This window comes from Podarcis vaucheri (assembly GCF_965113315.1).
Source record: "Podarcis vaucheri genome assembly, chromosome: 6".
Classification (NCBI taxonomy): Eukaryota; Metazoa; Chordata; class Lepidosauria; order Squamata; family Lacertidae; genus Podarcis; species Podarcis vaucheri.
In genome coordinates this window covers 102,615,520-102,627,798 of record NC_138764.1, presented here as the reverse complement: position 1 = coordinate 102,627,798, position 12,279 = coordinate 102,615,520, and the positions used below count along the sequence as shown (strand labels likewise).

General features: G+C 45.2%; 1 protein-coding gene across 7 annotated transcripts in view; it reads left to right on the top strand.

Annotated features, from left to right (window-relative positions):
- The window catches only part of LOC309534137 (tyrosine-protein phosphatase non-receptor type substrate 1-like), a 125,966-nt gene that overhangs the window by 88,862 nt on the left and 24,825 nt on the right, over nt 1-12,279 (top strand). For all 7 annotated transcript variants that reach the window (XM_082226176.1, XM_082226174.1, XM_082226173.1 and 4 more), the window contains exon 3: nt 10,186-10,524. In XM_082226176.1, coding sequence (XP_082082302.1) covers nt 10,186-10,524 — 339 coding nt within the window. The remainder of the gene's footprint in view (nt 1-10,185; nt 10,525-12,279) is intronic.

Here is a 12,279-nt window from a genome sequence, read left to right as displayed (position 1 = left end):
TATGAAAATGCATATATTTAGGGAGAGATGAGCATTAAAATGCATTTATTAGTGAAAACATCGCGCAAAAATAAATTAACTCTACTAGGAGAAATCCCGTGCAATCACTGCTGGACAAAACCGCATACGAAATTATGTTCATCAGGCCACACTAAAATGCGGATGAATATTCGTAATGGTTGTACTTCATTGCAGATTGCACCTGGAGCGACAAGAAACAGATGGCAACCAAAACGGACAGATTTGCCAATCCCAACCCAGAGCAAGAGAGTTCAGTGGTTCATAACAAGAGGGAAGCAAGCTCTAGAGAACTAATTATATTCTTAGAAAATATGCTTTAATGCAGTGGGGGCCAACTTTTTAAGGCCAGTGGGCTCACTGGGGGGTTCTTTAATGGAGTGCTGTGGGCACCCATCTCTGCCCACTTCTCTTCTCCCCAGATTATCCCCTCCAGGAGAGACAGAAAGAGAGAAGGTGTATTTAATTGTTTTTAACGGTTATCCCCCCCCCCAACCCTCAATGTTTTTAGCCGTTCTTATTTTTACCTGTAAGCTGCCTTGATTCCATCAGGGAAAGGGGCAGGGTATAAAGAAATGTTGTTGTTTAGTCGTTTAGTCGTGTCCGATTCTTCGTGACCCCCTGGACCAGAGCACGCCAGGCACTCCTATCTTCCACTGCCTCCCGCAGTTTGGTCAAACTGAAGTTCATAGCTTCGAGAACACTGTCCCACCATCTCGTCCTCTGTCATCCCCTTCTCCTTGTGCCCTCCATCTTTCCCAACATCAGGGTGTTTTCCAGGGAGTCTTCTCTTCTCAGGAGGTGGCCAAAGTCTTGGAGCCTCAGCTTCAGGATCTGTCCTTCCAGTGAGCACTCAGGGCTGATTTCCTTAAGAATGGATACGTTTGATCTTCTTGCAGTCCATGGGACTCTCCAGAGTCTCCTCCAGCACCAGAATTCAAAAGCATCGATTCTTCGGTGATCAGCCTTCTTTATGGTCCAACAACTACACACTTTAACCACTTCACTTTCCCCAGGGATCTTCATTTAAGTCCAGTAGAATTCACCTGAGCCTTGAAAAGTGCTTTGAACTGAAAGAGGAACTGGGAAGAAGTGACGCTCTTCCAACTTCCTCCTTCAGCTCTATGGTCATCGCCTTCACCCCCTCATGGCCTGCCCAGTGTGTGTGTGTGTGTGTGTGTGTGTAAGTGTAATCTTCACAGGTACCAGGGGAAGACTTCCAGGATGCTCACGAGTGTGTCACATTGATTTAATGGGGGGGGGAGATACATTTCCTGATGTGTATATACAAGCACCCTTTTGAAAAACACATTTACCGGTAACTCTCTCTAGCTCTCCTGAAGATATGAACCACTCAACTGCTCTCTGGCATTCTCGTCCATTTAGCCATTTTGGAACTGTCCCTTAATGACGAGACGTAGGCATGTGTAATCTCCTGGAGGCGATCGATGGACGCGCCACTCACTCCTAATTAACGAATATCCCATCATTTCCCCAGATGAGTCAATTTCCTCTGGCATTTCGTAGATAACCTGCATTGCTCTTCCTGCACTAGCAATATTTGCATAAACTATCCCTTTGCAGCCTCAGTTGATCCCAGGATTTCAGCAGGATTGGTGCTTGCAGAGAGAACAGATCAAATGTTACTCCTTTTAAAGCCCTATTGATTTCAGTGAGGAAAATTTAAGCAGTGCTTAACCCCTCCCACTTCCAGATCCAAGCTTAAAATATTCGACTTCAGCTAGGTTGTGTGTCCTGAAATCCACTGGGTTGTTTCTAAGTTTTATTTATTTGTTAAATTTGTTCCCTGCCCCACATCTGTAGATCTTAGGGCTGTTCACAACATAAAATTATTTTGTGTAAAAAAACACAAAAATACATAAGAAAAGTAAGAACAAGAATAAACCAAACCTAGGGCAAGATATACCAAACGACAAGAAAAAATTATTTATGTATGCGACAACAGCGGCCAGAATTCTATTAGCGCAAAGATGGAAAAGTGTTGAAATACCAGCGAAAGAACAATGGCTAGAAAAGTTGATGGAATACACTAAAATGGCAAAATTAACTGAGAGACTCAAAGATAAAGATAATAATGACTTTTTAAAAGATTGGGGAACTTTTACGACGTGCATTCAGAAACAATGCATTGAAATGAACTCGCTTGCAGGATTTGAGTAATACGCTTGCAATGGATATACATAAATAGAAAATATAAATATGAAGTAAAAATGTTAAGACCAGATAAATGATACAACTCTAATTTTAGCCTGTGCGCCTATGAGCCCTTGGTCTCAGCGTTCGTAGAATTGGAAGGGGCCACAATGGGTCGCCTAGTCTGACCTCCTGTGATGCAGGGATCTTTTGCCCAGGGTGGGGTTCAAACCCACAACTCTGAGGGTAAGAGTCTCGTGCTCTACCGACTGAGCTATCACTTCCCTTGCAGAACTCATCAGGCAGGAGGGTGGGATGGGGACTAGAATTAGCTCTGCCTGTCGCTGGGTCTGGCGCCACCTACTGTTGGCCTCCCAGCCTTTCGCCCAATGGGTAAAACCCTCTGCTATCCAGGCCTTTCCTGAATATTCGCTTTACGGCTGTAGGTAGTGACCTGCTGTCTCTTCTCCTACCTGTTTGCTGAAATAGCTACAGGGTTTTTCAGCTGTGTTATTAGCTGCGGTTATGCCTCTTATAAAGATTTTTTTTTTTAACCCTCTATGTAGAATTGATTTGGAAGTGGAAAGTGTCGTAGCAGTCTCTCTGCAGCTTCTCTTGTTTCCATTTACACCCTGCCTATTAGCAGAGTTGGCCCAAGAAATTCCATGTTTTTCTTGGCTGTGAAAACTGCTTGCAAAAAAAAAAAAATCCCTTAGTTCTGTTTCTTATCTTTATGGATTTGGCCAGTTTCTGAGCTTGTGGTAATATTAGGGAGACAGCTGTGAACTATTTTTATAGATTTTTTTTGTCTAGCTCACAAGCAATTAGCTTAATATAAAGGGATGTAAAAGCAATTATGCTTTCAGTGTATACAAAACTGGAGAGCTTGCATCCCGCTAGCCTAGCGTCCCCCCCCCCAAAAAAATGTCATCAAATTAGATTGTAGATATGTGTAAGCAGAAGGGAACCAGATTTCTTTTTGTGGGGTGGGTTCCCAAATACTGAAGTTTCAGCTTCGACTTTGTTTAGGCGACAGCGTGGAAGGGTATAGATGTGTATTCAGGACCAAGCCAGCAAAATATCACATTTCTAGGCATCTGCATCAATTTTCTAGGCAACTGTCTCTTCTTTTTCTGCCAGCCCCTGCCTTCCCTCCCAGAAAGGTGATGATATCTGGCACATTAGCTAAACTGGCATGACTCCTTTTTGTTTTTTATTTTAAAAATGAGTTTCAAAAAAAGCCACTTAATAGAGAAAAATGAACATCCATTACACAGTGAGGAAACAGGAAGCTTGAGGTGTTAGACAGTAAAATTGTACACTTACCTGCAATTAAGGTGTGCTATTTTTTTTTTGTACCAAACAATATGCCCAGAATAACTTGTATCAGCAGTGCATAAATCATTTGTGTTCTCCTGTATCTGAGTACGTGTTAAAACATTGTCAACCTGGTGCCCTCTATATGTTTTTGGCCAACATCTGGAGACCACCTGGTTCGTGAAGTCTGCCGGGGGGGGACCACAGATGAGCATTTTAAAAAGACAACATCCAAAAATGTATCGTTGCGAAGAGTAATTTGTGTGTGTTTCTATCATATTTGGTGTAAAGTGAGCAAAAGATACTGGTGATAAGCGTGGGGGAATGAAGGAAAATATGTGGCAGGCATCAGCAGCCTTCAAGAAGTACCCAGGCTGCAACAAAATTAGGCTGTTACTTGAGCTTGTGCTGCGTTTTTGACAGGTGAAGCTTGAATTCTTATTATGTCACTTAAGGAAAAGTAAAACTTCCATTCAAATGCCTGGCCAATTTCTGTAGGTTCTTTTATCCTACTGCTTGCACGAGTTCAGCCGTCTGAGAAAGACTTTTGCATTTCAAGGTTGGGAGTGGGGGGAATCTGACAGATTTTTTAAAGGAGGATACTGTGAATCAATTTTACGATCCATTTAAATGCCACTTCTGCAAGGGCGCTGCCTTGCTGACACTTAGGAAAGTATCAGCAACGGGAACCCAAACTCTGGAAATGGCTTTCCTTCTGCGTTTGCCAGATTTAGATTACCATTTGCACCATGAGCAATAGAAATATCTATGACCTTTTAAGCTGTAGGAGGGGTATTGTTTTCATTTGTTATTTGGCATGTATTTTGTGTTGTATTGTAAACCGCCCTGCGATTTTCAGATGAAGGGCGGTTTAACTTGACCCGGCCTCAGCCATTTGTGTGCTTTACTCACAACATATGACAGTACAGTGGTACCTTGGTTTAAGAACAGCTTAGTTTATGAACAACTTGGATTAAGAACGCTGCAAACCCGGAAGCAGGTGTTTTGGTTTGTGAACTTTGCCTTGGAATAAGAACATGTTTCGCTTCCTGTTGAGTGTGTTACATTTGTAAATTGAGTCCCCCACTGCTATGGCAAAGCACGCCTTGGTTTAAGAATGCTTTGGTTTAAGAACAGACTTCCGGAATGGATTAAGTTCATAAACAAAGGTACCACTGTACTGCAATATAGCAGATCTTAATATTGCACAGTTTAAAGCGATTTGACACATGAAAATATACTCCTTTTTGGAAATAAAGCATTGGCAAGGCCCATAAGTTTAATTAAAAGTTTACTTGCATAACTTTCTTCAAAACAAAAACATACATCCAGATAATTCCATAAGGCATCTTGTGCCATCCAGCACAGGCTCAGCATCTTAGAAAATATGAAATACTCGAAACAGAGCTATAAGCGGAGATCTGTCTCTGCCCACAACCTCATCTTGCCTGAGGCTGTTTGCCTGGAGAGCTTCATCCTCACTCCCACAGAATCTGAGAACAAAGACTCAAAGGCAACTCCCTTCAAAATGGAGATTTGCAACCAAATGCCTTTGTGGCCTGACCTAAGGTTAAACACTCAAGTGTTAACTAGCAGAGAACAACAACAGTTGCTCATCAACTCAGTTAAAGCTCAAAGTCCCTTAGAATACTGTAGTTCAATTTCCCCAGAGATGGACCTTTTCCAGCAATAAACATTTAGCTATTTTTCATTTTAGTGTCAATTAAATAATTATACTTAACATGCAGTCGATGTGGGGCCAGCCTTGAAGATGGCCCAGAAGCTTCACTTCCTTCGAAACACACCTGCTGGTGCTCTGATTGCACCTTGTAGGTGCCACAGATATGAGTCTCACTTTGGCTGTGAGAGGTCCTGGGCTCAATTTCCGCACAAGCCCATCTCTCTGGGGAAAGGGGGGCAAATTTGCTCAGTAGGAGACCATTGGCGGTGCCAGCAAAGGGCCCCTACACTTTGAATTAGGATCAAGTTGTACAGCAGGAGGTGGGAAAAAATACCTGCATGAGTCGCTACTAATCAGAAATCAGCTATTGTGAAGTGGATGGCCACAAATGTCTGATTCAGTAAAATGCAACTCCTGATGTTCATGTTCCTGTATCTGTTGGAAGTCTTGGCATGCGACTCAGTTTGTATCAGGCGTGGTTTGCATGGGGAGAAAGTAGAGAGAACAGACTCCAAACTTCCTAGGCTGTATTTCTGTTCTAACCTGGGCTGACCTTCCTTCTGATGTCAGATTGATACCTCTAAGGGTTGCTGACTTCCTTACCTGTTCCTCCCTTCTTCTCGGTCCGACCTTAGGAATCTGTCTCTCTCCTGTGGAGATGAAAGAGCAAAAATGGCTCTTTGCATCTCCAACTTAGCTACAGCTAGGATTTCTTTACCCTCTAAGCATGTGTTGCAAGTCACTTTTGAGTTGCCATGGCAAAAAAAAAAGTGTGATTCACAGATTTAATTAATAACCACAATGTATTTCTTCTATTTCATACTTAAAGTCTCAGTGAGATTGTGTTAGGGCTAAAGAGTGCTCAACAGCAAGAATTCAGTATACAGCCAGTTTCCAAGCTGTGTGCTCGCTCTGCAAACTTCATTCAACAATATCTGTGTTAGAACATAACATAACAACACAAGAATTGAGTCCTGCTAGATTAAACCATAAGGGACACGGGTGGCGCTGTGGGTTAAACCACAGAGCCTAGGGCTTGCAAATCAGAAGGTCGGCGGTTCGAATCCCCGCGACAGGGTGAGCTCCTGTTGCTCGGTCCCTGCTCCTGCCAACCTAGCAGTTTGAAAGCACACCAGCACAAGTAGATAAATAGATACCTCTCTGGCGGGAAGGTAAACGGCGTTTCCCTGCGCTGCTCTGGCTCGCCAGAAGCGGCTTAGTCATGCTGGCCACATGACCAGGAAGCTGTACGCCGGCTCCCTCAGCCAATAAAGCGAGATGAGCACCGCAACCCCAGAGTCGGTCACAACTGGACCTAATGATCAGGGGTCCCTTTACCTTATATTAGACCGTAGGGGGCACATCTATTTCAATGCCCGATTTTTGCTCCGGCCAACCACAGGCCGATATGGGAAGCCTGCAAGCCAGACCAGAGGGCAACAGCACTCTCCCCCAATAATAATTTCCAGCAACTGGTATTCAGAGGCATCTCCCCTCCGACAATGGGGCTAGAACACAGCGATCCATCCAACCACATCGGTGGTGTTGACCTGTTCTTTTACTTGTCAGTCTTGTGCTCCACAATCACCTCCTGTCTCCACTGATGGGTGAAGGACTGGCTCAGAATGTTTTGCCACTCCAGGCAAAACTGGAAATGTCCCCCTGCTCCCCAGTCATCTTGTGCAGTGGAGCAGCCCCTCCTAGCTGACTGGGGGCTTTTTCCCTGAGGCCACTGCCTCCCCTCACCTCATGGACAGGCAGGCCCAGGTCTCTATCTTCCTACATGCTATGGAATGGAACACACAATAAATGGGCAACTGGCCCTTGAGATGCACTTTTATGGAAAGCTGCCCTGAGTGAGAAAGGGAAGCAGCACTGCATTTATTATTATTATTATTATTATTATTATTATTATTATTATTATTATTATTTAGTATTTATTCAATTTATATACCACTCTTATCTGAAAATCCCAGGATGGTGTACAATTTCTTTCGTTCTTCTTTATTAAATATTTTCTTGGTTTACAAAAGTGTGTGCAATGTCTCTCTCTCGTATTCCCCCCCCCCCATGTAACATTTTTACAAATCAGTTTCATTTGTTGAGACATTAGGGAGAAAAGGGGGAAAGAGGTGGAGGGGGGGAGATGGGTGGGGTCGGGTGGCGATGTTTCTATTTCACTTACTACATGTAGGGTTTGGTGTCAGCGTTGCTTGTGCAGGTTCTTTGCTGTTCACTTGTGTGCCTTTGGTGGTGAGAGAGGTTGGGGTTGGCCTGGGGTGTGACTATTCATTTGTGGTTGGCTGTGGTGGTCTTTATTTTCGTGTGTGAGGGGGGTGGGTGGGTGTTTTGGGTCAGGTTAGCCATATTGATTTGTATTCTGTTGGTGGTTTCTTGTCATTATCTTGTTGGGCTGTGTATGTGATAAAGTAAAAAAAAATTACTTCCAGTAGCACCTTAAAGACCAACTAAGTTAGTTCTTGGTATGAGCTTTCGTGTGCATGCACACTTCTTCAGATACACTGAAACAGAAGTTGCCAGATCCTTCTATATAGTGAGAAGGTGGGGAGGGGTGTTACTCAGAAGGGTGGTGGGAATGGGAGATAGGCAGATAGCTGAGAGAGCCTGTTGACGACTCTTAATGACTGTAATAGGTCTTACAGGAAAAGGCAAGGGGTGAGAAGGTGAGAAATGGTTTAGTCGTGTATAGTGAGATAAGAATCCAATATCTTTGTTCAGCCCAGGTCTTTCCATGGTTTTAAGTTTGGTAATGAGTTGTAATTCAGCAGCTTCTCTTTCCAGTCTATTTCTGAAATTCCTTTGTAGTAAAACAGCTACTTTGAGATCTTGTATAGAATGTCCTGGGAGATTGAAGTGTTCTCCTACTGGTTTCTCTGTTTTGTGATTCTTGATGTCAGATTTATGTCCGTTTATTCTTTGGCGTAAGGTTTGGCCTGTTTGTCCAATATAGAGAGCCAGTGACAGTTCTCTTTCTCAAGCTCTGGGAGGAAGACCTTTCATTGCCTACAGACAGCCACCCAATCTTAAACAACTCCTAACCCACAATAATACTACAACCAGACTTAACACAGACACTGGCACCAGAGCCTGCAATAAACCCAGATGCCAACTTTGCTGCCACATACACCCGGATAACACCATTACTGGCCCCAACAACATCACACATACCATCTCGGGACTATTTAATTGCTCATCGTCTAACATTGTGTATGCCATCAAATGCCAACAGTGTCCTTCAGCTCTCTATATTGGACAAACAGGCCAAACCTTACGCCAAAGAATAAACGGACATAAATCTGACATCAAGAATCACAAAACAGAGAAACCAGTAGGAGAACACTTCAATCTCCCAGGACATTCTATACAAGATCTCAAAGTAGCTGTTTTACTACAAAAGAATTTCAGAAATAGACTGGAAAGAGAAGCTGCTGAATTACAACTCATTACCAAACTTAAAACCATGGAAAGACCTGGGCTGAACAAAGACATTGGATTCTTATCTCACTATACATGACTAAACCATTTCTCACCTTCTAACCCCTTGCCTTTTCCTGTAAGACCTATTACAGTCGTTAAGAGTCGTCAACAGGCTCATCTCAGCTATCTGCCAATCTCCCATTCCCACCACCCTTCTGAGTAATACCCCTCCCCACCTTCTCACTATATAGAAGGGTCTGGCAACTTCTGTTTCAGTGTATCTGAAGAAGTGTGCATGCACATGAAAGCTCATACCAAGAACTAAATTAGTTGGTCTTTAAGGTGCTACTGGAAGGAATTTTTTTTATTTTGACTATGGCAGACCAACACAGCTACCTATCTACTATGTGATAAAGGGGAGCCATACCAGGGTGAAGGCGTCTTCTTCTGTTTGTCCCCATGTCCGTTTCAGTTTATTGGTTAATTTTTCTAGTCGGGCTGTTTCCCATACTATTTGGTACCATTGGTCCATGCTTACTCCTGACAGGTCTCTCCAGTGTCTGGCTATGATGCTTCTGGCTGCTGAAAGTAGGCGGGTTATAAGTTCTTTGTGGTGTAAGCGGGCGTTATTGTCTTGGAAGATGTTTAGTAGGGCCAATTCTGGGGTGATTTCTAATGCTTGCTTGGTTATTTTACTTATTTCTCGTATGGTTGCTGTCCAGAATAGTTGGATTTTGGGGCACTCCCACCACATGTGGAGGTATGTGCCTGTGGAGGTGCACCCTCTCCAGCATTTTGGTGAGGTTCCTGGGTGTATTAGCACTAGTTTTCTTGGTGTTAGGTACTACCTGTAGGTGAGTTTCAGAGTGAGTTCTTTTCTTTTCATTGATATGGATTTAAAGGGGGGTTTAGACCACATTTTGTTCCATTGAGTGGGGTTAATCTCATAACCTATGGCATCCTCCCATTGTTTTTTGATTGTGTCTAGGGAGTTCGTGGGATTTTGTAGTAGTATTTTGTAATTTGCATAGCATAACAACAACAACAACCAATAATACAATCACTGGGGGAAAAAATAATGACAGTCCTCCACTTTTAAAGGGTCATGGGTTGTTTAATGGCCAAAGACCAGTAAAGAGGGATGTTTTCATCTGCCACCTAAACACAGAGCATGGTGATGAGAATGCCAAGGTTGCAGGTTTGATCCCTGTAAGGGACAGCTGCATATTCCTGCAATGCAGGAGATTGGACTGAATGATCCTCAGGGTCCCTTCCAACTCTATGATTCTGTGAATCTATGACAGGCAATGATGGCACCAGGCGAGCCTCTCTGGGGAAAGCATTCCACAGATGGGGAACCACCACAGGAAAGGCCCATTCTCGTATTGCCACCCTCCGAACCTCTTGGGGAGGGAGGGGCACAGAGAAGGGCCTTGGATGACAAGCGCAGGGTCCGGGTCGGTTTGTATGAGAAGAGGTATCCTTAAGGCACTGAAGTCCTGAGTCATTCATTTGCCACAAGGAGAAGGGTGATTACTCTTTAGAGGAAATCTATAACAATTTATTTTTTGCTGCAGGTGCCAAAGGCCAAGATTTGGAAGTTCTGCAGCCCCCAGGACCCTTGTCTGTGTCCGCAGGAGAGACCCTCACTCTGACGTGTACCGTAGGAGGAACTGGTCCACCAGGAGGCGTGAAATGGCACAAGGGGTCGGACAGAAAACAGTCCATTTACAGTGAAAGAGGACAATATCCTTCCCGTGTGACCAGGGTTGTTCCTGAATCAGAAACAGACTTCAGCATCCGCATCAGCAACATCCGACCTGAGGATGCCGGGACCTATTACTGTGTCAAGTACAGGGCAGGATCCCAAGAATTAGAATTAAAATCGGGAGTGGGCACTGAGGTTTCCGTGATTGGTAAGTATCCCTCAATTTCTCTTTGTTTCCTAGGAGGATAATCTGCCCCCCTCACCCCAGAAGCTCCACATACAAGGGCATCTAATGAGGCTCGGACCTTTTTAAAAAAGCAAAAAAGAGCCTTGTGGGTCGCATGTTTGAGTAGTGGCGCAGTGGAAGGAGAAAGGATGCATAACTCTTTCAGTGCTGGGCAATATCCTGCTCAAAATCTCCTTTCTCCCTCCTCCTACAGCTGCTTTTCATATTTTGAAAACCTAGATGTCATTATAAGCATTTATCTGTAATGTGTAAGGTAAAGGTAAAGGGACCCCTGACCATTAGGTCCAGTCGTGGCTGACAATGGGGTTGAGGTGCTCATCTTGCTTTATTGGCCGAGGGAGCTGGCGTACAGCTTCCGGGTTATGTGCCCAGCATGACTAAGCCGCTTCTGGCGAACCAGAGCAGTGCACGGAAACACCATTTACCTTCCCTCCAGAGCGGTACCTATTTATCTACTTGCACTTTGACGTGCTTTCAAACTGCTAGGTTGGCAGGAGCAGGGACCGAGCAACGGGAGCTCACCCCGTCGCGGGGATTTGAACCGCAGACCTTCTGATCGGCAAGTCCTAGGCTCTGTGGTTTAACCCACAGCGCCACCCGCGTCCCTCTATCTGTAATGTGTACTTAACCCCTTTGGGCAAGTCAGCAACGTGGAGAGCCTCTTGTGTGGGGGATGGGAATATTTGATCTGCCAGGGAATGGGACAACTCAGTTAAACACCTGGGAATTTCCTAGCTATCCAGGACTCATTCTTGAGCCCTTGGACTGGGCTGCAGAAATGGAATTTACTTTATCTACTTATTTCATCTGGAGCGGAGAGTTTGTGGCACAGGAGACATCGAGGCAGGGGCGTACAAAGTGGGGGGTGGAGGGGCCGTCGTCCCCGGGTGCCACTCTGGGAGGGGGTAACAAGATGGCCCCTGCCTCACCCCAGCTGTAGAGTGGTCAAGGGCGTGCACAGTCCATATGGGCGCCGCTCATGGGGCATCTGTATGGGCTGCTGCTCTCACGTGCCATCCATACAGGCTGCCTCTCACACGGCGACCGTACGGGCTGCCTCTCGCATGGTGACCATATGAGCCCACAGCCCATAAAGAGTGAGCACGCGTGAGCGGCAGCCCGTACGGATGCCCTGCGTGGGCGGCAGCCTGTATAGTCGCTGCGGGTGCGTCACTGGGCAGTTTGCTCTGCCCCTTGGCGTCCCACCCTGAGTGCCGGAGAGGGTTCGTCCGCCACTGCATTGAGGCAGCACCTGGAAGCATCAGTGAATCAACCAACGCCGCCTATGGCGCCATGAAAGGTCACAATAAGTATTCTCTCAAAAGGCCGCAATAAGGCCTTTGGCTCTTCCTGCTCGGTTCCCGTTTGCACTGCCTTGGCCATTCCTTCATTAAATACACCCCTTTACAAAGGGCCACAGTGCATTGGATGCCAGGGGTGTGGACCAAGGGAAGAGGTGGGCCTGACTCTGTCCCAGCCTGGTCTGATTTCCTAGTTGGTCGATTAATCATCTGGGCAGCTGAGGGAAGAAGGAGAGGGGCAAAGAGCTTCTCACTGGGATCAAGCACAGTGATGAAGGGGCCTTTTCCACAATGGTGGAAGAGGGATGTCCACACCATTTTGCACTGTTCTCTCTAGAAGTAGAAGACATTGTGTTCTGCCACACACAAACCCCAAGGCAGCTGCCTTGTGACTGGCACCCATGGCACTCTCTTA